This window comes from Pteropus vampyrus, unplaced genomic scaffold (assembly GCF_000151845.1).
Source record: "Pteropus vampyrus isolate Shadow unplaced genomic scaffold, Pvam_2.0 Scaffold202, whole genome shotgun sequence".
Classification (NCBI taxonomy): Eukaryota; Metazoa; Chordata; class Mammalia; order Chiroptera; family Pteropodidae; genus Pteropus; species Pteropus vampyrus.
Window position 1 is genome coordinate 1565198 of NW_011888983.1, and position 21838 is coordinate 1587035.

Below are 21838 nucleotides of genomic sequence, written 5' to 3' on the forward strand. Positions count from 1 at the left end.
AAGTCATTTTCAAAATGTTTGATATGCTGATCTTTAGAAAATCTTATCTAGTCTGTAGAAATTCATCTTGAAATACAAATGAGCCAAAATGATTTTTTAAAAAGGATTATTATATATGCCCTTGAGATCAGTGTAATATGATGACTGTGATCATGTTATGAAAAGCAATACAGAAACAATTCTGAGAGAAGCGTGTCCGTGGAGACCACCCACATAATTGTATATAGCAGGCTTTGCTATCAAGTTATGGAATGGGCAAATGAATTCTATGTCGAAGGTTAAATGTTCCATTATAGTCATTCAAATTATATTCCAAAAACTGTTTTCTTATATTCTTTACTTATTTTTTGACTTATTTTCAAATAACTAGTTGTAATATTTCAGGTGGCCTTTCAATTTTCTTGATATATCATTGTTTAAAAATCTCCAAAGTAGCTGAGTGAGGCTCAGGACAGTGCCAGACACACGGAGATGCAGTCTTTTATTGTCTTCAAACACTGTCACACCATCTAACTGCCCCATTGGTCTTCACAAAGCTGATCTTTTGGGGTCTGCTCAAAGAGTAAACCAACTTGGTCAGAGGACGCTTAGCAAATGAAGCATCCTATAAAAACAAGCTGATACTTGGATTTGCCAATCAGTTTCAAGCCCACAGGGGCTACATCTCTTTATTGATGCACTTCCTTTAGGTAGCAATAGTCAAAAGCATATTCAATCACGTAGCCAAACAAAAAAACTGAAGTCTCCTGAAGCCATTTAAACTAGCCATTCCAAAAACCTCTTGCAACTACTTCGCTCTGTTAGTACCATCAAAAGCTTTCCCTACCATAAACAAAAAAATAAATGGTATTGCTGCTCTTTAAATACAGGCACTGCTCCATATCACAAAGCATTTATCAAGTTTTCCAGTAACTATGCCAAAAGCCTCAAAAAACTTGATATTACTTTTCTAGCTTTACTGTTACCAGCCAGAAGTAAAATTCTTCTGTTATTTGCCTATTAGCGAATTAAATTTTATTTTTTTTAAAAGATAGGTTTTTATCTTTATAAAGCATATAAAAATTTTAAAAGTTTTGCTTTCAGCGCATTACTAAATGCCTGAGGTAGCTGAGAAAAAAACTGCACATTTAATACCCCTGCCAATACCCTTCAGCACTTCCTTAGGTTATCCATGTTAATGTTAGATAAAAATAAAACTGAGGGCTGATTCTGGGAAACCTGGCGGAGTGAGACACATACTCAGATCTCTCTCCTTGAAACAACAATAAGCTGAACATCTAAAACTGAACAAAAATCACCCAAACTGCACAACGGCACGTCTGAGTGTGGGATCTGTGCATAAGAACTATCATAGGTCAGATCCCTGGGTATCAGGCGATAGACTGGGAGAAACAAAGAAGCTGCCTCTCGCAGCTGCTGGAGCTCCTTGCAGGAGGAAGGGGAGGGGTGAAGGTATGATGACTTCCCTGAACACTCCTGCCTGGAAGTGCTGGGACTTCTATGCAGCCGGCAGCAAGGCCCAGTCATCAGGGCAGAAAGCAGAGAAGCGGGATGGAGCCACAGAGAAACAACAGTTGATTTTTACTAGCTGCGGCTACCAAACCGAGGCTGATCCGCAGGCCCCAATTCCCAACCCAGAGGGCCCCTCCCCCCATTCCCTCAGAGACCGACACTGCGGAGCCCCAGGGGAATCTGAGCAAACGCTACTGAAACTGTTGCTAACACTGACGGGGACCGAAACTGAGAGTAGTGAGTGTGATTAAATTTCTACAAGAAAATTAAAAAAACAAAACAAAACATTATTTAGGCTTTATATAAAGCAGGAATCCAAGAGGCTTAGAGGCCACCTACTGGAAACCAAAAGAAAAGCGCCTTCTTTGTAGGAGGCTGAAGAGAGACCTTTATATAATAAATCTTTCTGGAAAAGCAGTAGAATACACTTCCATTAATGGTCAGGCAGAGAAATAGTCCATTAAACACCAAGAACAACCAAGGTAACAATGCGGCTCAGAAAGAAAGAGAAAAATCTCCAGAAAATAAGCCTAAAGACATACAAATATGCAACTTAAATGACAGAGAATTCAGGATGGTACTTCTGAAAAACCTCGATGAGTTCCAAAACAAGTCATATCAACAATTTCAGGAATTGAAAAAACAACTAGATGAATAGAGCAAGGAGACTGAAACCCTCAAGAAGAACAGATCTTCTGGAGATAAAAAAAACACAATGCAAGAGTTGAAAAATGAAATAACAAGCTTGGGAAATAGAGTTGACCAAATGGAGCAGAGGATCAGTGATATCAAAGACAGAAATCTAGAAATAAATCAGATGAAGAGAGAAACTGAAGAATGAAAAATAATGAAAGAGAAATTCAAGAACTAGCTGATACTATCAGTAGAGGAAACATAAGAATAATGGGCATTATTAAAGGCAAGGAAAAGGAGCAGAGACTAGAAAGCGTTTTCAGACAAATAGTGGACAAGAATTTCCCAAATCTAAGGAATGAGCTGGAGCTTGGAATTCAAGAAGTTAACAGAATATCCAATTATATCAACCTAAAAAGGTCTTCACCAAGACACATTGTATTAAAGTTATCAAAAATCAACGATAAAGATAGAATTCTCAGGGCAGCCAAGGAGAAGAAAACGGTAAATTATAAAGGAAAACTCATCAGATTATCGTCGGACTTCTCAGCGTAGACCTTACAAGCCAGAAAGAAATGGAATCAAATATTTAAACTATTAAGTGAAAGGAACTACCAGCCGAGAATAATGTATCCAGCTAAGCTCTCCTTTAGATTTGAAGGAGAAATTAAGACCTCTCCAGACATACAAAAATTGAGGGAATTCTTCACTATGAAGCCTGCACAACGAAATACTGAAAGGGGTCAGCTCGCCTAAAACAAAATAAAAACAACAAAAAATAATACATAATTAGGAGTAAAGTGACTATCAGGCAAATAGAAGCAGAGGAGCGCAACCCTTACTAAGAACAGTGCATTATAAGCTTAAATAATAAGAAGAGAATTGCTATAGCAAGATAGTAACGAACGTTAAGCATACATAGGGACAAACTGAGATAACAATGACTGAAAAGTGGAGGATTCGAAGATCCAAATTCGCAAAGGGGAATGGAGATAAGACACACGCAGAAGAAAATGAACGACTGTGTGTGTGTGTGTGTGTGTGTGTGTGTACACTATATATATACACACACACACACATATATATATAACTATCCTTTTCATATCCATAAAGGTAACCACACACCAAAGATTCAGACAGAACTGAAGTTTATAACATAAAACAAGAAGAACCAGAGGCAAAACCCACAAAAGCCAACCAAAATAAAGAAGACAGAAACAAGGACAAGGAAGCAATGGAAACACCAAGCAAAACCCAACCATATGCTGCCTCCAGGAGACAAATCTCAGTTCCAAAGACAAATATAAACTCAAAATGAAAGGGTAGAAAATGATATTTCAAGCAAATGGCATTCAGAGTAAAGCGGGAGTAGCGGTACTAATATCAGACGAAACAGACTTCAAAATAAAAACGGTAAAGAAAGATACTGAGGGACACTTCATAATGATAATCGTGCACCAAGAAGACATAACACTTATTAATATCTATGTTCCAATCAGGGAGCCCCGAAATATGTAAAGCAATTACTAACAGAACTAAAGAGAGAAATGGACCAAAACACTATCATGGTAGGTGACCTAAATACCTCACTGTCGGATATGGACAGATCATCCAAACAGAAAATCAATAAGGAAATAACATTCTTAAATGACACATTAGACCAACTGGATATAATTGACAAATACAGAGCCTTTCATCCCAAAACAGCTGCTTATACATTCTTCTCTAGTGCACATGGAACATTCTCAAGAATCGACCACATACCGGGACACAGAGATAGCCTCAACAAATATGAAAGGGTTGAAATCATACTAACCATATTCTCTGATCATAATGCTTTGAAACTAGAGATCAACTGCAAAAAGAAATCAGGAAGAACCACAAATACATAGAGATTAAACAACATGCTACTGAAGAATAACTGGGTCAGGGAAGAAATAAAAAGAGAGATCAAGAGATACATAGAAATGAATTATAATGATAGTACAACATATCAAAACTTTTGGGACATGGCAAAAGCGGTCATAAGGGGAAAGTTCATATCATTACAGGCCTACCTTGAAAAAGCCCAAATAAACAACCTAACGCTTCATCTTGAAAAACTAGAAAAGGAAGAACAAATAAGGCCTAAAGTCAGCAGAAGGAAAGAAATAATCCAAATTAGAGCAGAAATAAATGAAATTGAAAACAAAACAAAACAAAAAAAAATAGAAAAAACATGCAACAAAGAGCTGGCTCTTTGAGAAGGTTAATAAAATTGACAAACCCCTGGCTAGACTCACTAAAGAAAAGAGAGAAAGGACACAAATAAAATCAGGGATGAAAGTGGGGAAATTATGACTGACATTACAGAAATACAAAAGATCATGCAAGAATACTATGAAAAAGTACATAATAACAAATTTAATAACCTAGAAGAAATGGACCAGTACTTAGAAAAAGACAATCTTCCTAGACTGAATCAAGAAGATCTGGAAAATCTAAATGGACCGATCAGGAGTATGGAAATTGAAACAATCATCAAGAACCTACGAAAAAGTAAAAGTCCAGGACCAGATGGTTTTACCAGTGAATTCTACCAAACATTCGAAGAAGACTTAATACCTATTCTCTTCAAACTCTTCCAAAAAACCAAAGAGGAGGCAATACTTCCCAACTTATTTTATGAGGCCAATATTACTCTGATACCAAAACCTGGTAAAGATAACACACAAAAAAGAAAACTACAGACTAATATCTCTCACGAACACAGATGCAAAAATCCTAAATAAGATGCTAGCGAACCAAATACAGCAACATATTAAAAGATTATACGCCACGATCAAATGGGCTTCATTCCAGAGGCACAGGGATGGTTCAACACATGCAAATCAATTAATGTGATACAGCACATAAACAAATTAAAAAAATAATCATATGATCATATCAATAGATGAAGAAAAAGCTTTCGACAAGATATAGTACTCATTTATGATCAAAACACTTAAAATCGGTATAGAAGGAAAATACCTTAACATAATAAAGGCCATATATGACAAGCTCTCAGCCAACATTATACTTAATGGTGAAAAACTAAAAACTTTCCCTCTAAGATCAGGAACAAGGCAAGGCTGTCCACTTTTGTCACTGTTATTCAGTATAACATTGGAGGTCCTAGCGAGTGCAATCAGACAAGAGAAAGATATAAAAGGCATCCAACTAGGAAACGAAGAAGTAAAACTGTCACTATTTGCGGATGACATGATTCTCTATATGGAAAATCCTAAAGGCTCGACAAGAACACTACTAGAAACAATAAGCAAATACAGCAAAGTCTCTGGATACAAAATCAACGTTCAAAAATCCATAGCGTTCCTATAGTCTAATAATGAAGCGTCAGAAAAAGAAGTAGAAAAAATAATTCCTTTTGCAATTGCAACAAAAAGAATAAAATACCTAAGAATAAATTTAACGAAACATGTGAAGGACCTATATAATGAAAACTACAAGAACCTATTAAAAGAAATCAAAGAAGATACAAAGAAATGGAAAGATATTCTGTGTTCTTGGATCGGAAGAATCAACATAGTTAAAAATACCATATTACCTAAAGCATTATACAGATTTAATGCAATCCCCATCAAAATCCCATCAGCATTTTTTAAAGAACTAGAACAAAAAATTATCAGATTTGTATAGAAGCACATAAGACCCTGAATTGCCAAAGCCATCCTGAGAAAAAAGAATAAGGCTGGAGGCATCACTCTGCCCAACTTCAAATTATACTACAAAGTGACAGTAATCAAAACGGCATGGTATTGGCAGCAAAACAGACACATGGACCAGTAGATCAGAATCAATAGAGTCCAGAACTAAACCCATATTTATAATAGGCAAATAATTTTTGACAAAAAAAGCCAAAAACATACAGTGGAGAAAGGAAAGCCTCTTCAATAAATGGTGCTGGGAAAATTGGAAGGCCATCTGCAAAAGAATGGAACTAGACTGTTGTCTGTCACCACTTACCAAAATTAACTCTAAATGGATTAGGGACCTGAATATAAGATCTGAAACAATAAAATGCATAGAAGAAAACACAGGAACTAAACTCAAGGACCTTGGACTTAAAGAAAATTTTATGAATTTGACCTCAAAGGCGAGGGAAGTAAAAGCAAATATAAATGAATGGGACTACATCAAACTAAAAAGCTCTGCTCAGTAAAAGAAACCATGAAGGTAAAAAGACAACCATCCAAATGGGAAAATATATTTGCAAGCAACACCTCTGATAAGGGCCTAATATCCAAAATATATAAAGAACTCATACGATTCAATAACAACAAAAAAAACAAATGATCTAATCAAAAATTGGGCAGAGGACCTAAGCAGACACTTCTCCCTAGAGGACATACATATGGCCAACAAATATATGAAAAGATGCTCAACGTCGCTAACTAGTAGAGAAATACAAGTCAAAACCACAATGAGATACCATCTCACACTGGTTAGAATAGCTATAATCAACAGGACAAGTAATAACAAATGTTGGAGAGGATGCGGAGAAAAAGGAACCCTCATACACTGCTGGTGGGATTGCAAATTGGTACAGCCATTATGGAAAACAGTATGGAGGTTCCTTTAAAAACTAAGAATTGATCTACCATATGATCTAGCAATCCCTCTACAGGGTATTTACTCAAAAGACTTGAAAACTCATATCCATAAAGATATTTGCACACTGATGTTCATAGCAGCATCATTCACAGTGGCCAGGACATGGAAGCAACCAAAGTGTCCTATGACAGATGACTGGCTAAAGAAGCTGTGGTACATATATACAATGGAATATTACTCAGCCATAAAAAGAGATGAAATACTGCCATTTGCAACAACATGGATGGACCTCGAGATAATCATGCTAAGTGAAATAAGCGAGACAGAAAAAGTTGAAAATCAGATGATATAATTTATATGTGGGATATAAACCTAAAAGCAACAAATGAACAGGACAAACAGAGACTCAGGGACATGGACAATGGACTAGTGGTTACCAGAGGGTAGGGGGTGAGGGAGGAGGGGACAGGTAGACGGGGTAAAGGAGCTCAATACAGAGGGGAAGGGGAGGGTGAAGTGGGTAAAGGGGATCAAATATATGGTAGCTGAAGTAAACTGGACTTTGGGTGGTAATCACACATAGAATATATAGATGTCGAATTACAGTGTACACCTGAAAATTATATAATTGTATTAACCAATAAACATAATTAAAAATAAAATATATAAAACTGAGAACAGTTTTTCTATGCTAACAGCTTAATATTTAAGTTCCTGTAATAATTTGATTCTGGTCTAATTTTAACAATTGGACTTAGAAGCAATCTATTTTTATCTATTCAATGAATTTAGTGAATACATCATTAAGCCAATTTCTGGCATTATGAAGGAATATTAAGAAAAATTAGAAAATTTGTTACACTGAGGATACAACAAAGGGAAGAGCAGAGCTCCTCTTTTTCTCTCCCTTCCCCTTACTTATTTTTTTAAAGCTTGGTGTCATATATTTCAGAGAGCATAAAGTATACATTCTCATAGAGATAGTAGTTCAAAAGTTGCCTGGTCTTCAGAAACAACTGGCTAGATAAAAACTTGTGTATTCTGGATAGGGGTTTAGCACCTGTCTGTTGGTTAAGCAATCTGTCTCTGGTTTGGCATCTGCCTCTATGGTGGGCTGTTTCCTGAGCCTTTGCTTCTGTCTTAACTGAGGAGGTCCACTTTACAGATCTTTCTGCTGTCAGAATTTCCTGAATTTTTCTCTAGGCAACCTGGCAAGCATAGAAGTGACCAGTTATTTTGACCATCACTTGATTGTTCTCATCAAGGTCTGGTCATGAGGGACAACTTCTGTTTCTGACAAATTTTTGAGCTCATCCATCGTTTTGCCTCCTTTCCCAAAAACCCTGCCAGCAACAAAGGATGGCACTATGATATGACCTTCAAGTTTCACCTCTTCTTTAGGACTAACAAAGTTTTCTTTTTCTTAATTTTTCCATAAATTCTTCCATGAGCCTTGAACTGAGCTTCTGAAGGCCATCACTATCCTCACTAACATCTGGTGCTTCAGCTCGAGCGATCTTAAGTTCCTGCAAAGCAAGAAAGCTGTTTGATGTCTTGCTCCAGCTTGCCAATAAATGTCACCTACAGATAAGGCTGGGATAAATAGATGAAGTCTGTTTCTGAATGCTCAAACCGTAAGGAGGAATCATAGCTGAAGGGGGCCCTGAGGTGGGAGGTGGCATCCCTGAAGTGGATTTAATCCAGCATTCAGATTTAATTCAGGAATTAAGTGTACTTGAAGATTCATAGAAGCAATTTCATTTTCATAAGACTCCCTGATTTCCTTCATTACCTCTTCCTCAGCTTTGGCACATGTTTCAACATTGTCTTTAACTGTAATGCTGTAGTTATATAGCATCAATTTCTACAGTGGAGGTATCATGATGTCTTGCTCAATTTTCTTAAGGTGTCTTCTTTTCCTTGCCAATAAGACAGCCTATTAAGTTATGGGCTAAAATCTTCAAGAGACTCTCCTCTATGAATTTATCTTGAGCTTCCTTATGCATAATCTCCAGAATAGATTTATAAGCCACAGAGGTGCCCTAAGGGTTACAGAGGATAGTAATTGACTTCTCAGAAGCACTTGCATTCTCTTTACAATGGACATTGGTTTTAGACTGTTTGGTGATGTTCTAAATGGTGGGACCTTCTTTTTCTATGATGGCTCCTATGTATTGGGTGGGAGCCAGAAGGTGTAGAGGCAAGCCACAGTTTCTGCTTGAACACCAATCCTGAAGACCCCTACATCAATGAGCCCCTCTGCCCATGGAGACCTTGGAGCTGCTGTGAGGGGCTCTGCTAGGGAGCCATTCATCAGAGATACAGGCCACTTTCAATGTGAAGTTCTCCAACTGGAATCCAGTCAGTTTGTTTAAAGCTTGTCTAGCTTGGTTCTTACTGGATTAGGTTACGTTTATGACTGCAGTTTCCGAGTCAGTGTTCACTTGCTCACAGCTTTCCACCACTCACTACCGGACTAATAAACTATCCAGCATCTCGAAGTATGCTATATCTTTTATGTCTGGAACAGAAAGTACAACACTACCACAAATATTCAGTGCAATCCTCTCTTCATTCTGGATACAGGGGATCTCAAGCTCTGTGAAGTACTGCTATAATATTCCCCAACTGAGGGGTAGCTTAATGCAGAAAAGCAACATTCCTTCCACATTCCCAAGACTCCAGTAACCAGGAACTAAGCTTGGTCTGAACCATACTCAACAATGCCCCTTCCTGAAAGGTTACCGCCCAGCTCTACTCCCAGTCAGAGCTGGGCCAGCCTGCCAAGTATCAAATCGCTTCCCAGGCCTGCTCCCCTGTTTAGTTACTGCAAGCCCCTAGAACAGTTTCAGATTTACAGAAAAGATACTTAAATTTGTCACAATTAATAAACCAATAGTGACACATTATTATTAAGTCCTTTTTCTATTCCAGGATCCCATCCAGGATGCCATATTATGTTTAGTGGTCATGACTCCTCAGGCTCCTCTTTCCTATGACAGTTTCTCAAACTTGTTTTTGACAACCTTGATTATTTTAAGGGGTGCTGGTCAGGCATTTTGTAAGATGCCGCCCTATTGGGACTGTCTTTTCTTTTTCTCAAGATCAGACTAGGGTAATGGGTTTGGAGGAGAAAGACCACAGAGGTCAAATATTATTAAAAACACATCATTTCAAGAGTATATATGCTCTTAAGATGACTCATCTCTGTTGATGTTGACCTTGGTAACCTGGCTGAGGTAGTGTTTGTTAGGTTTCTCAGCTGTCAAGCAAGTTATTCTTTCCAACCCCCTTTTCCATATTGGACTCTTTTGAAGGAAGTCACTGTGCATAGCCCATAATTCAGGAATGGGGAGTATGTGCCACCTCCTTGAGGGTGAAAATATTTATATAAATTATTTAGAATTCTTCTGCATGGGAACTTGACTATTCTTCCCCATTTATTTATTTATTCAATCACTTATTTATGTCAGTATGGACTCACGGATATTTTATTCTTTGGATTATGATCTAATATTACTTTCTTTTTTTGCTCAAATTGTTTCAGCTTTGCCCTCTCTTTAATTCCACCCCCCACCCCACTTCCACCCCTGACCTATGGATGTTGCCGTTTCCCCTTAAGAACTGGATCTCTGAAGGTGGGGTATTTCCTCCCACACACTCACGGCATGTACCCGGGGCCAGGCTCACTCGGGAGTCCTAGTGCACCTGGGGCCTGGCACACCTGGGGTATGGTCCGTGGCTCCACCTGGGGCGTGAACCCAGGACCTCCTGTGTGTAAAGAAAATGTGCTAACCACTACACTATGGAGCCACCCCTTTTTTTTTTTTTTAAAAAAAAGCACTTTATTATTTTCTGGACTATACTCCAGGCTTATTTTATATATTCCCCACCCTAACCTTAAAAATCAGCTATTTCTCCAAGGAGCCTTGATTCCTTTTATTGAAGAATAGCATTAGAAACTAAACCAAGATCTGGATGCTAGATGTGCTCATTGCTTCTGAAAGGGTCCTTTAGGCCCTCTCAGCTTATTGAGCAAAAAAAAAAAGTGTATACCCTAACCCTGTATATACACGTATCTAAAAATATTCCTATATGTATCCACCTGTATCTCACTAGTAAAGTCAAACAGTTCTTACTGATACCTCCAACTATAATCCATTACCACATGGCTCATTCTAGCTCCCTCTCTTGCTTATCTATAACTTCCCACTCCAACAGTGAGAAATCTAGCCCCCACCATCTGCCATCCATTTACTTAACTGTTCAAATCCAGTATACATATATGGGAGTTTCAGAATTGTTAACCTATACTCCATTAAAAGATTTTATTATAGAATGACTATAATAAAAAAGATTAATAACAAGTGTTGGCAAGGAAGTAGAAAAATCAAAACCCTTATGCACTGCTGGCAGGACTGTAAAACAGAGCAGCTCGCTTTGGAAAAAAGTTTGGCAGTTCCTCGAAAGCTTAAATCTAAGCGCTACCATATGACTCAGCAACTCCACTCCTAGGTATATTCACCCAAGAGGATTAAAAACATACGTCCATACAAAAACTTGTACAGGAATATTCACAGCAGCAGCATTATTCCTAATAGCCAAAAACAAACCAAATGTCCATCAACAGATGAATGGATAAACAAGATGTGATATATATCCATACAATGGAGTAGTATTCAGCCATAAAAAGGAACGAGTATTAATACATGCTACAACATGGATGAACCTAGAAAATATTATGCTAAGAAACCAGACACAAAAGGCCACATATTTTATGATTCCACACATATGAAATACCCATATTTGCAGTTGTCAGGGCTTTGGAAGGAGGAACGAATAGGGAGTGACTGCTTAAAGGTAGAAAGTTTCCTTTTGGGGTGATGAAAATGTTCTGGAACTAGGTAGTGGTGATAGTTGCATGAAAATGTGAATGTACTAAATGCCACCGAAATCTGACTCTAAAACAGTTAAAATGGTTAATTTTGTGTTACATTAATTTTACTGCCAAAAAAAGAATGAAATAATGATATATGTTACAATGTAGATGAACGCTGAAAACATTATGCTAAGTGAAAGAAGCCAGACATATCATATGAACTCATTTATGTGAAATGTTCAGACTAGGCAAATCCACAGAGACAAACAATAGATTAGTGGCTGCTGGGGACTGAGGGAAGTGGAAATAGGGCATGACTGCTAATGGATGTGGGTGGGGTTTTCTGTTGGAATGGTAAAAATATTCTGGTATGGTTGTGATGGTTGCACAATCTAGTGAATATATTAGAAATCATAGGATTGTACACTTTAAAATGGTGACTTTTATGGTATGTAGATTATATCTCAAAATAAATAAATAGAACAACTGAGTAGGAGTATGTGAGAAAAGAGAGGAAAAAAAAGAGTAAACACAAACTACCAGATTTTTCTTTCCTGGAATGAAGGGGAAAGTTTACTAATTATAGAAGTTCAGTATTAGAAATAACAATACTTTGTCAAATGTTTTGCTCTGCCATTCTTTTAACAGTTTGCAGGCATGAGCTTACAGTTATGTCATTACAGGTTAAGTGGTGCATCAGATTTCGATACAAAGACTTCAGACTCTTCAAATTTTCTTACCATTATAATTGGCTGCATCAGGATCATCCACATTAATGGCAATGACTTTCCAGTCAGTTTCCCCTTCATCAATCATAGCCAATATGCCTAGAACTTTCACCCTGATTATTTCACCTCTTGCACATACCTGAAAGTCAATAACCACAGTCAAGACAACACTACAGAACAAAATTTTGGAAGAAAAGCTTTACTTGGTGGATAACAGGAAATAAAGAAGATGCCAAGTTTCTGCAAACTTACCTTAGGATTGTTCCTATAAGCAATTTTTAAAAAGCTAACCAAGTAAATGCCTATCAGTTTTACTTACAGGTCCTAAGAAAATCAGTGACATAGTACAGGGTAACTAATATTTTTTAAGCTGTCATTGATTATGCCAAAAATAAACCCTTCGTAATTTGTTTCAAATACATATTTTAATATGCTTTCTTTACCTTTTATTTTATAGAAGCCGCTGAGTTACACAGGTCATACAATATGATTGAACTTTATGACTTAAGAAACTGAATGATAACTTTCTTTTCAGTTGTTTACTATTTCTCTCTGCCTAAGAAAGATTGTAAAAATATATAACCATAGACTCCTAGGGCAGACCTACTTTAGATAGAGGAATCCCTGCCATAAATCTCCAACTTCTGAGGTTATTTGACTTCAGTGATCAATTCACTGATCACTCTAAACCATTAAGCAAGGTTTTCCTTATATTGAGATGAATTTTGCCTCCTGGTACCCTTCACCTATTGACCAATCATCTGCCTTCTATAAAGCAGCACAGAACATGTCCACTTCTTCCAAATATGTGTATAGTCATATACTCATATATGCATTTTTTTCTAGGTTAGGTTTAACTGTACAAATTATAATACACAAATGCTTAAAATGAAATAGAAGCTTCTAATCACCCAAAGTAATGTTATTATTCACAATGTTTTTTAAAGTATGAACTTTGTATATTTCATTAATATCATTTTAAACACTAAAGAAAAATATTTCAGATTCTATTACCTTGCTTCCAATTTCACACACATCAATTGGGTCGTTATCGCCACAACAGCCAGTGTGTTTGTCATTGTGTCCTGGGTATTCCCAAGTCTAAAAAAAAAAAAGACTTATTAGGGCATATCACTCCTATACATGCTAATGACAAAGTAGATCACATTGACATTAAAAGATAACATCCCAGGAGTCTTTCTGCAAAAAAATATTTATCTTCAGCTATTTTTTCTCATTTAAAAAATTCTTTATTTTCATCTAAGAATCTTAACTACACATGATAATTTTAATTAAATGCCAGGGCCCCTATTATGCATAGAACACTAACCTAAATTTATGTTTTAGAATGAATAATGATCCTATTTAAAACAAAAAACACTCACCTACTGAGACAAATGCAAACACAGATATAGACCCAAATATTTACTTTAAAAATATATTAAAAGAAAATTGCTTCGAAGAATTCTTTGTACTTACAATCTGCTTATAACTACATTTTCTTTAAAATAAATTTCCAAAGAGGTAGGTTGGCAATAATATTAAAACAGAGTCTTCGGCCATGCCACCCTGAACAAGCCCCATCCCGTCTGATGTCAGAAGCTAAGCAGGGTCAGGCCTGGTTAGTACTTGGATGGGAGACCACCTAGGAAGACCAGGTGCTGTAGGCATAAAAAATTAAAAAATAAGGGATTGTAAACTGACAAGGTCCTTGCAATCAGTGAGGTCAACCAAGGGTTGCCTCGCCTAAAAAAAAAGGAAAGAAAAGAAAACAGAAACTAATGTGTTCTGATGGTAAAAGTATCATCGCTGACCAAGAGCCAAGATTGAAAAGTTTAATCAGGATTTTCTGAAGCTTTAAATTGCTGGTTTTCTTTCCTGCTAAGTTGTAAGACAGAATCCTTACAAAGCGTCTCATAAAAAAACAGATGGCCTATGTTTGCCAAGAAGTCAAGCTTAAAATGTAGCTGTTGTTTTGGCTCATTTCTTCCCCAATCCAGAACATATTTCTTGGATTTGTTTGCCTACTCAGCTGGAGTAAAGGCAAAAAGATAAAAGTGAAGGATGAAAAAGGAAGACCGGATCCAACAAAGCCAGATCCAACCTACAGAAGAATAAGAATTTCAGCAATGTTTTCCCAGAAGGATGATATTTCAAGGCTAAATACTAGGTCAACTGAAGTACAAGGTAAAGTGCTATAATTAAGGCAGACAAACAACTTTGTAATTACCTCACAAGCTAAATGAATTTGACCTATGATTTTGTAACATAGTTTCACAGTAGATTCCATTTAATAGACTTAATGGTTAATAAAAACGAAGCATTTATCAACAAGAAAAAAACATATTGAATATTTTGTGTAAAAATCGTTAAGTGCCATAGCATTCACCTAGCCAAATCAGAATTAAATCTGTCATTTACTCATAATAGACATGATTCTAGAGATTTTTCAAATGTTACAGTAAGGTCCTACTACACACTGGCATTGTGCTGGGATTAAATTGGTAAACAATTTATACCCCACCACCCACCGATAAATTGGTAAATAATTTATACCTCACAGATACCATATCACCACCACTTCCTCAAAGGACTGTTTAGGAAATCAGAATCCCATTCTTACTTTACCACAGAGAGCTCAGCTTTAAGAAGGAATCAGGACTCTCAACATAAAGATCAATAGCTGTGAGAACTAGGCACTTTATTCCTCACAAAAGCCATATGAGCTAAGTACTATTAATATCTCAGGGGTAGACAGTCATGTCTTGGGGAGGAAAAAGCAGAGGCAAATTAGGTAACTTAAGAAGTGGCGGCCTTGGGATTTGAACCCTAGTCTGCCTGGTGCCAAAAATAGTCTATATCGTTTCTCTTAATAGATATGTCACTCATTCTATAAAAAAAGAATGTGTATAATATATAACTAGTCCACATATATAGGAAGAAAATATTTCAGAAAAGAACAAACTTTCAAATGTGAACTTAAACATTGTAAATATCTTTATCTTGAAAATAAGTTATTGAAAAAAGTATTAAAATGAGTTAATTACTCCTTATGTTTTAAAAATCTATTACAGCAAAAACTTTCTGAGGGTGTTTAAATCGTTTTTACTAACAGTAGGTTAAATTTTTTTTTAGCTAAAAAGTACATTTCTAGCAATGGCATAGAGACATACCTGAGGGATGGCACCATAGTTCCAGATATATCCTTTATAAGGGAACAAATTTGCAACATAACGAAGTTTTCCTTTTTTCACATCTTGTTTAATTGGGTTTAAAGGGTCCTTTGTAGCAATCTGAAATAAAAAATTTCAAATCATTGTATATTTGGATGTGAAATACTATTCAAATAAGGATTTGAGGAAATTAATTATGGAATGTACGTCCCCTAGTTCCACTTTAATGATATATTTTACTGCTAACATTTTTATAATTTGAAATAAGTCTCTCCATAATCAGCCTTTAAGTGGAAAACATCTGAAGTCTACAGGCACTACCAAGAAGGCAAAAGGAACATTTACTAATTCCAGAAAGCAAAACTAAACTTACCTGGAATAAATCTTAACATTCGAGAAGTAAGATTTTTATTAAAAGGACAAAATAAATATTATCCAACTTCAGCTTTCCTTTCAAGGACTTAAAAATTATTCAATTATTTAAGTGTCTATTACATGAGAAGTATAATTACTGCCGAAAAGCTTAAGTAATATAAAACACATAATAAATACCCACTAACAGAAAGCCAAATATCTTAGGTGTCATCAAGAGGAAATTAATAAATGCAACAGAAATTCCAATAAGATCATTTGTTGGGGTGACTAAGGAAAGCCCATTGGCCCTATGGAGGAGTCAATGATGGATTTAAGAACAAGACAGGAGAAAAAGGTAATTCCAGGCTTTGGGAACTCCAGAAGCAAAGGTGTGGGAAAGGAAAGTCTAACAAATTTGCCAATTCTAAATGGCTGAGTTTAGCTGAAGCACAGAGGAAAGAATGGCAGGCAATGGGAGATACAACTGGAAAGTAGATTAGGACTAGAAAGAGGAAAACTTTGAACTTCAGCTGTTTAACCCTTGGGCGAATCAGTGTGGCTAGATTAAAACTAATATCCTACATCTGACTATCAATGTAAAGTGAAACATACCTCCATTTTTGCATTGGACCAGCGTGGTACTTCAACTACCATGTGGAACGCATCCTGAAAAAGAGAGAAATTGAGCTGGTCACAGGAGCTAATTTGTTTTCTTCAATGAGCATGCCCTAGTTCCTCCAAAGCTAAACTGCTCATTATATCAACTCTTTGAAGTCAGTGGACTTTCAATAAAATGCATCAAAAAATAAGACTGATGGATGAAGAGATAAAACAAATATAGTAAAATATTATTCTGCAAAAATACCGAAGAACCAAGGTTGTGGGTATATGGTTGTTCATGGTATAATTCTTCAAACATTTTGGGATTTTTAAAAATTTTCTTAATAAAAGTTGGGGGTGTGTGTGGAAAGAACGTTTCTGTAAAGAAAGGAAACAGTTCTTAAACATAATAGAACTTGTATCTCTGAGAAAGGCCATCTTCAAAGCAAGCATCTCCAAAGGCTACTCATTCCCTCCAGTGACTCTACAATTACTTAAAATGTTTTTGGATCACCTAGATCAGAGGTGGTTTACAAGACAAATCCCAAATCAGTTTAATTACTTTGTCATACTTCCACTTTAGCCTCGAACAAAATTAATCAGCTTGATTACCCACAATGTTTTCTCAATTTGGCTGTTTTTAAAAATCACGTACTCTTCAAAAGGACAAGAAGTTTAACAATGAAGATAAAATATGTTCCAAAAATATTTTAACTAAAGGCAGTTCTAGTGCAATTAATTTACAGCCTTAAACCGACTACTTTGAAACAAATGATATATTTTTAAAAATTACCAAGTGCTTATTGTTTAAAAACACAATGAAAGAAAATATGACTGCCATCTCATTTTGCATACCCAAATCAAATACAGGGTCTCTAATTGACATAAGGTCACTAATTAAAACAGCTTTAAGGAGTCAGAAAATTATTTTCACCAAAGAATAAAACTTTAAATGCAGTTAATTGTTCAGTTTATAGCCTCTATAAAGGGCATACATGAAGCCAAATCTGCAATTACTGTATTATAAAATGTACATTTCTAAAAGCTGATTTAAAATGAAAATTACTTAGTTACACAAGTTTTTAGAATTACTTACTTTGTATAAACACACACACACACACACACAGACTGATAAAGTACATGGGAATAAGTCAAAGGTTTCAAGCCAAAATTACCTTGTTGCTACTTTTAATAAACAGAAAAGCTACACAGATTTATATTCAAGAGTGTAAAACTTCTGTCACTCATTTAAGTTCTTGGTCAAATCAAGGGAGACTAAAAGCATTCTATGAGTTCCTTCTCCAGGCCTCCTGATGCTTACTTGCTAACAACATATAAACCACAAAGAATGGAGATATTTAAATCCAGGATTGAATAAACTGCTCTATCTTTGTAAAGTAATAACTGGATGATTTTAGAAAACGTAACACTAATTTTTCAGGGTAGAAACCTCACATCCAATTTTCGATTAAATTTCATTCTACTCACTATAAGTTTTTAATAACTGCATCTATCTAGTACCATACTCTGGTAATAAAAAGATCCGGATATCTATTATACTAGAACAGAATCAGGTCTTTTAAAGTTTTCAGCAGCAATATCCTAAAGATTCACAAGATGGAGCAGTTACTACATGAAAGATTAACTGAAATGTGAAAACCGAGATTGGATATTTTAAAGAAAATGTTACTAAACAAATACACTGCCTCAAGAAAAAATGTGGTAAATAGAGCTGAAATCACTAATTGAACACTTCAGTAGAATTAAATAATAAATACATACAGATCTCGAAACCACATTACCTAATATTACAAACCTGTATAGCTAATAATTAAAAGCCAAAAGTGAAACAAAAAAAACCCCACATTAGCTGGGCCAAAACTAGCAAGGAGTATCTTGCAAGGAGCCATATATACAATTTATTCATTTGTTTTCAACAAATATTCATTGAGCACCACCATTATGTGCCAGACACTTTTCCAGGCACTGAAGACTAGCAGTGAACAGAATAAAAGCTTTAAACTCCCTAAGGGTTGGATCACCGAACCAGGTCCTTCAGCCTGTGGGTCATAGGCTATACACAGCATGGAATCCACAAACCTAGATGACTAGTCTATAAAATGAACATTTAACACATTTTTAAGTATATGTACATGCCGTAGTGATTACTGTATTTTTTAAAAGCAATGAATTTGTAATAGCTTTTAGTCATTATTTTCTTCATTATTATCACAAGGGAAAGTATTTTTAAATATTTTAATATAAAAGAATGGGGGGTTCATACTTTAGCAGGAATTACTACTAAAGAACAGTTTATTTCTCCTAGATAAATGACTACAATGCAGAGGTTGTCACTAGGTGAACAGTGATACTTAGAATTTTTAGGGTAACTGATGCGAGAAATTCAACCAATTACTCCATTGCTAGAAAAACTTTTACTGTTAAAAACATAAGCATTCTCACTGGAATTCTTGTGCACCGTTGGTAAGAAAGTAGAGCGATACAACCTCTGTGGAAAACAGTATGGCAATATCTCAAAAAATTAAAAGAATTACTATATTGAGCATTGTAGACAGAGCTGACTCAATCTTGAGGCTTATCCATCTTGACTCCTGCCTCATCCCACTGCAGGTCCAGGAATGTACACAAGAACTCCGCAGTGAGTGGTCCTAGACATTATCTGTCTCTTAATCACCTCTGGCACCAGAGCCTCTCAGCATCTGGTCTTCTGGTATTCCACTGCCTCTCCCCCCCCTCCCCTTAGATTAAACACACATTCCTTTCTCAGCATCTACACTCATTGCTTTTAACTATAAAGCTCAGTCTGGAAGGTGCAGGGGATATCCATATAATCTTGCCGCCACCCAAGATGTACCTCGTATGTAAATTAATAAATTCTTAATGTAATGACAGAGTTGTCAGCCTTTTTCTCCAGTCTCTTGGACCCAGGAAATTTTACATAACATAAATGACCCAGCAACTACACTGCTGGGTATATACCTTAAAGAACTGAAAGTAGCGTCCTCAAGAAATATTTGTACACCTATGTTCACAACAGCATTATTCACAATAGCTAAAACATGGAAGCAACCCAAGTATCCTCACTGGTGAGTGAATAGAAAAGCAAAATGTGATATATACAACATGGATGAACCTTGAAGACATTATGCTAAGTGAAATAAGTCAGACACAAAAACACAAATACTGTACGATTCCACTTCCGTGAGATATCTAAAGTGCCAAGGGATGGGGGGATGGAGGAGAATGAGGAGTTATTGTTTAATGGGTATAGAGTTTCAGTTTTACCAGATGAAAAGAGTTCTAGAGATGAAGGGTGGGATGGATGCACAAAAACATGAACTTAATACCACTGTCCCGTACACCTAAACATGGTTAAGATGGCAAATTTTATGTTATATGTACTTTATAATTAATATGCATGTTAATAATTCCAATGTTTATGCACTTAAAAATACTAAGACAAGATTTTAGAAAATTCAGTATCACCCAGTTAGAAATTCATGCCTTCTTTCTTTAATCCTAATTGGTTTTCAACTATTACTTAGCTTAATCCTGGATTTACGGTTTTATTATTTCCATTGTTAGGACTTCTCAGAACTCTGTTCTCTACTTCTGCTATGCTTTGGATTCTAAATCCCTGTTCTGGCACCAAAGCTCACAGCTCCCTGTTTTTAACACTGGATCCAAAAGCTAGTACATAAGTAGCTTAAATTAGCATTTTCAAGTTGGCCCATCATGCATTTCTCTTGATAACTTCAGAAATCAAGTAAATATTAGATTTAGGAATCTGATTCTACCACTCTTTTTTCTGTCTTGCAATAAAATTTGGAGAATAACATGTAAACAAGATATAAACAATATATAAAGCAAGAGTCTAATAAAAAACAAGGGCACCTTGCCTTTTTTTTTTTTAACTTCTGGAGTAGTTTTGGGTACAAAATCCCCAACAGAAGAGCTCATGTAGTTAATAAAGAAATGCTCTACTCCCACAAAGTTTCTTTTGAAAAGATGTAGCAGATTTCATCATTTCCAAGAATATTTTTACCTTATTAAGTGCTCACCAAGTGACAATGGCTCTTAACCCTTAGTTTCAAATTTTGGCTTCAAAGTCAGTTTCATGATTATAGGATGTACTCTAAGTTGTTAAAAGTAAATGGATTCCTCCTTGTACACTGTTAGTGGGATTATAAATTAGTGTAGCCACTACAGAAAACAGTATGGCGGTTCCTCAAAACACTAAAAATAGAACTACCATATGATCCAGCAATCCCACTTCTGGGTTTATATCCAAAAGAAATCAGAATCTTGAAATATCTGCACTCCCATATTCATTGCAGCATTATTTACAAGAGCCAAGATACGGAAACAATCTAAGTATCTGTAAACAGATTAATGGATAAAGAAAATGTGGCACAGATACACAATGGACTACTATTCAGCCTTCATAAAAAAGGAAATCCTGCCATTTATGACACATGAATAAACCTGGAGGATATTATACTAAGTGAAATAAGCCAGACCCAGAAAGACAAATAATGTACAAGCTCACTATGTGCAATCTAAAAACGCTGAACTCATAGGAACAGAGAGTAGAATGGTAGATGCCAGGAGCAGATGGGGGGCGGTGGGGGGAGGAGGAGGATATTGGTCAAAGGGTACAAACTTCAGTTATAAGACAAATAAGTTCTGGAGACCTAATGTACTATGGTTCTATGAAATTTACTAACAGAGTAAATCTTAAGTGTTCTCACCATCCCCGCAAAAAGTGAATATGTGAGGTGGTAGACAGGTTAATAAGCTTGACTGGGGGGCATCCTTTCACAATGTATACATATATCAAAACATTACACTGTATACCTGAAATAAGTACAATGATTATTTGCCAATCATACCTCTATAAAGCCGAAAAAAAATTAATTAAAAAAAAAGTGGTTCCTGAATTATTTTATTGACAAAAGACAAAAGTCTATTTGAGAAGCTGACAGAAAGAAATATGACAACCAAAGTTGACACTGTGTGCCCCTTATTCATTTAGAATTGTAAGTTTGCAAAGGAAAACATGATTTATATCAAACAAAAAGGTCGCTCAACAAATTGTGTTAAAGAGTCCAGGGAAAACAGTTAATCCATTAAAATTTAAAAACAAACACCTTTCAGTAATATTCATTTATTTTCCAATTGCACGGATTTTCTACTCATAGCAGTTCCAATAAACTTGTATTTGGTAATGCCTACTGCCATATGTACCTACAGAAAGCAATTAAACTTAATTGAAATGTCATAACTAAAAAAAGCTTCTATTTTGTCCCCTCAGATGAGCTTCAAAATGACTAAGTTTTGAAAAC

The 21838-nt window shown here is 36.0% G+C and overlaps 1 protein-coding gene and 2 pseudogenes across 1 annotated transcript in view; 1 reads left to right on the forward strand and 2 right to left on the reverse strand.

Annotated features, from left to right (window-relative positions):
- The window catches only part of PPA1 (pyrophosphatase (inorganic) 1), a 38739-nt gene that overhangs the window by 9651 nt on the left and 7250 nt on the right, over positions 1-21838 (reverse strand). Inside the window, exons 3-6 of the mRNA XM_011372167.2 lie at positions 16485-16538; positions 15519-15638; positions 13360-13446; positions 12358-12484 (exon numbers count right to left, since the gene is read on the reverse strand). Coding sequence (XP_011370469.1) covers positions 12358-12484; positions 13360-13446; positions 15519-15638; positions 16485-16538 — 388 coding nt within the window. The remainder of the gene's footprint in view (positions 1-12357; positions 12485-13359; positions 13447-15518; positions 15639-16484; positions 16539-21838) is intronic.
- Positions 4626-10305, reverse strand: LOC111746799 (annotated as a pseudogene).
- On the forward strand, positions 13897-14015 carry LOC111746830 (annotated as a pseudogene).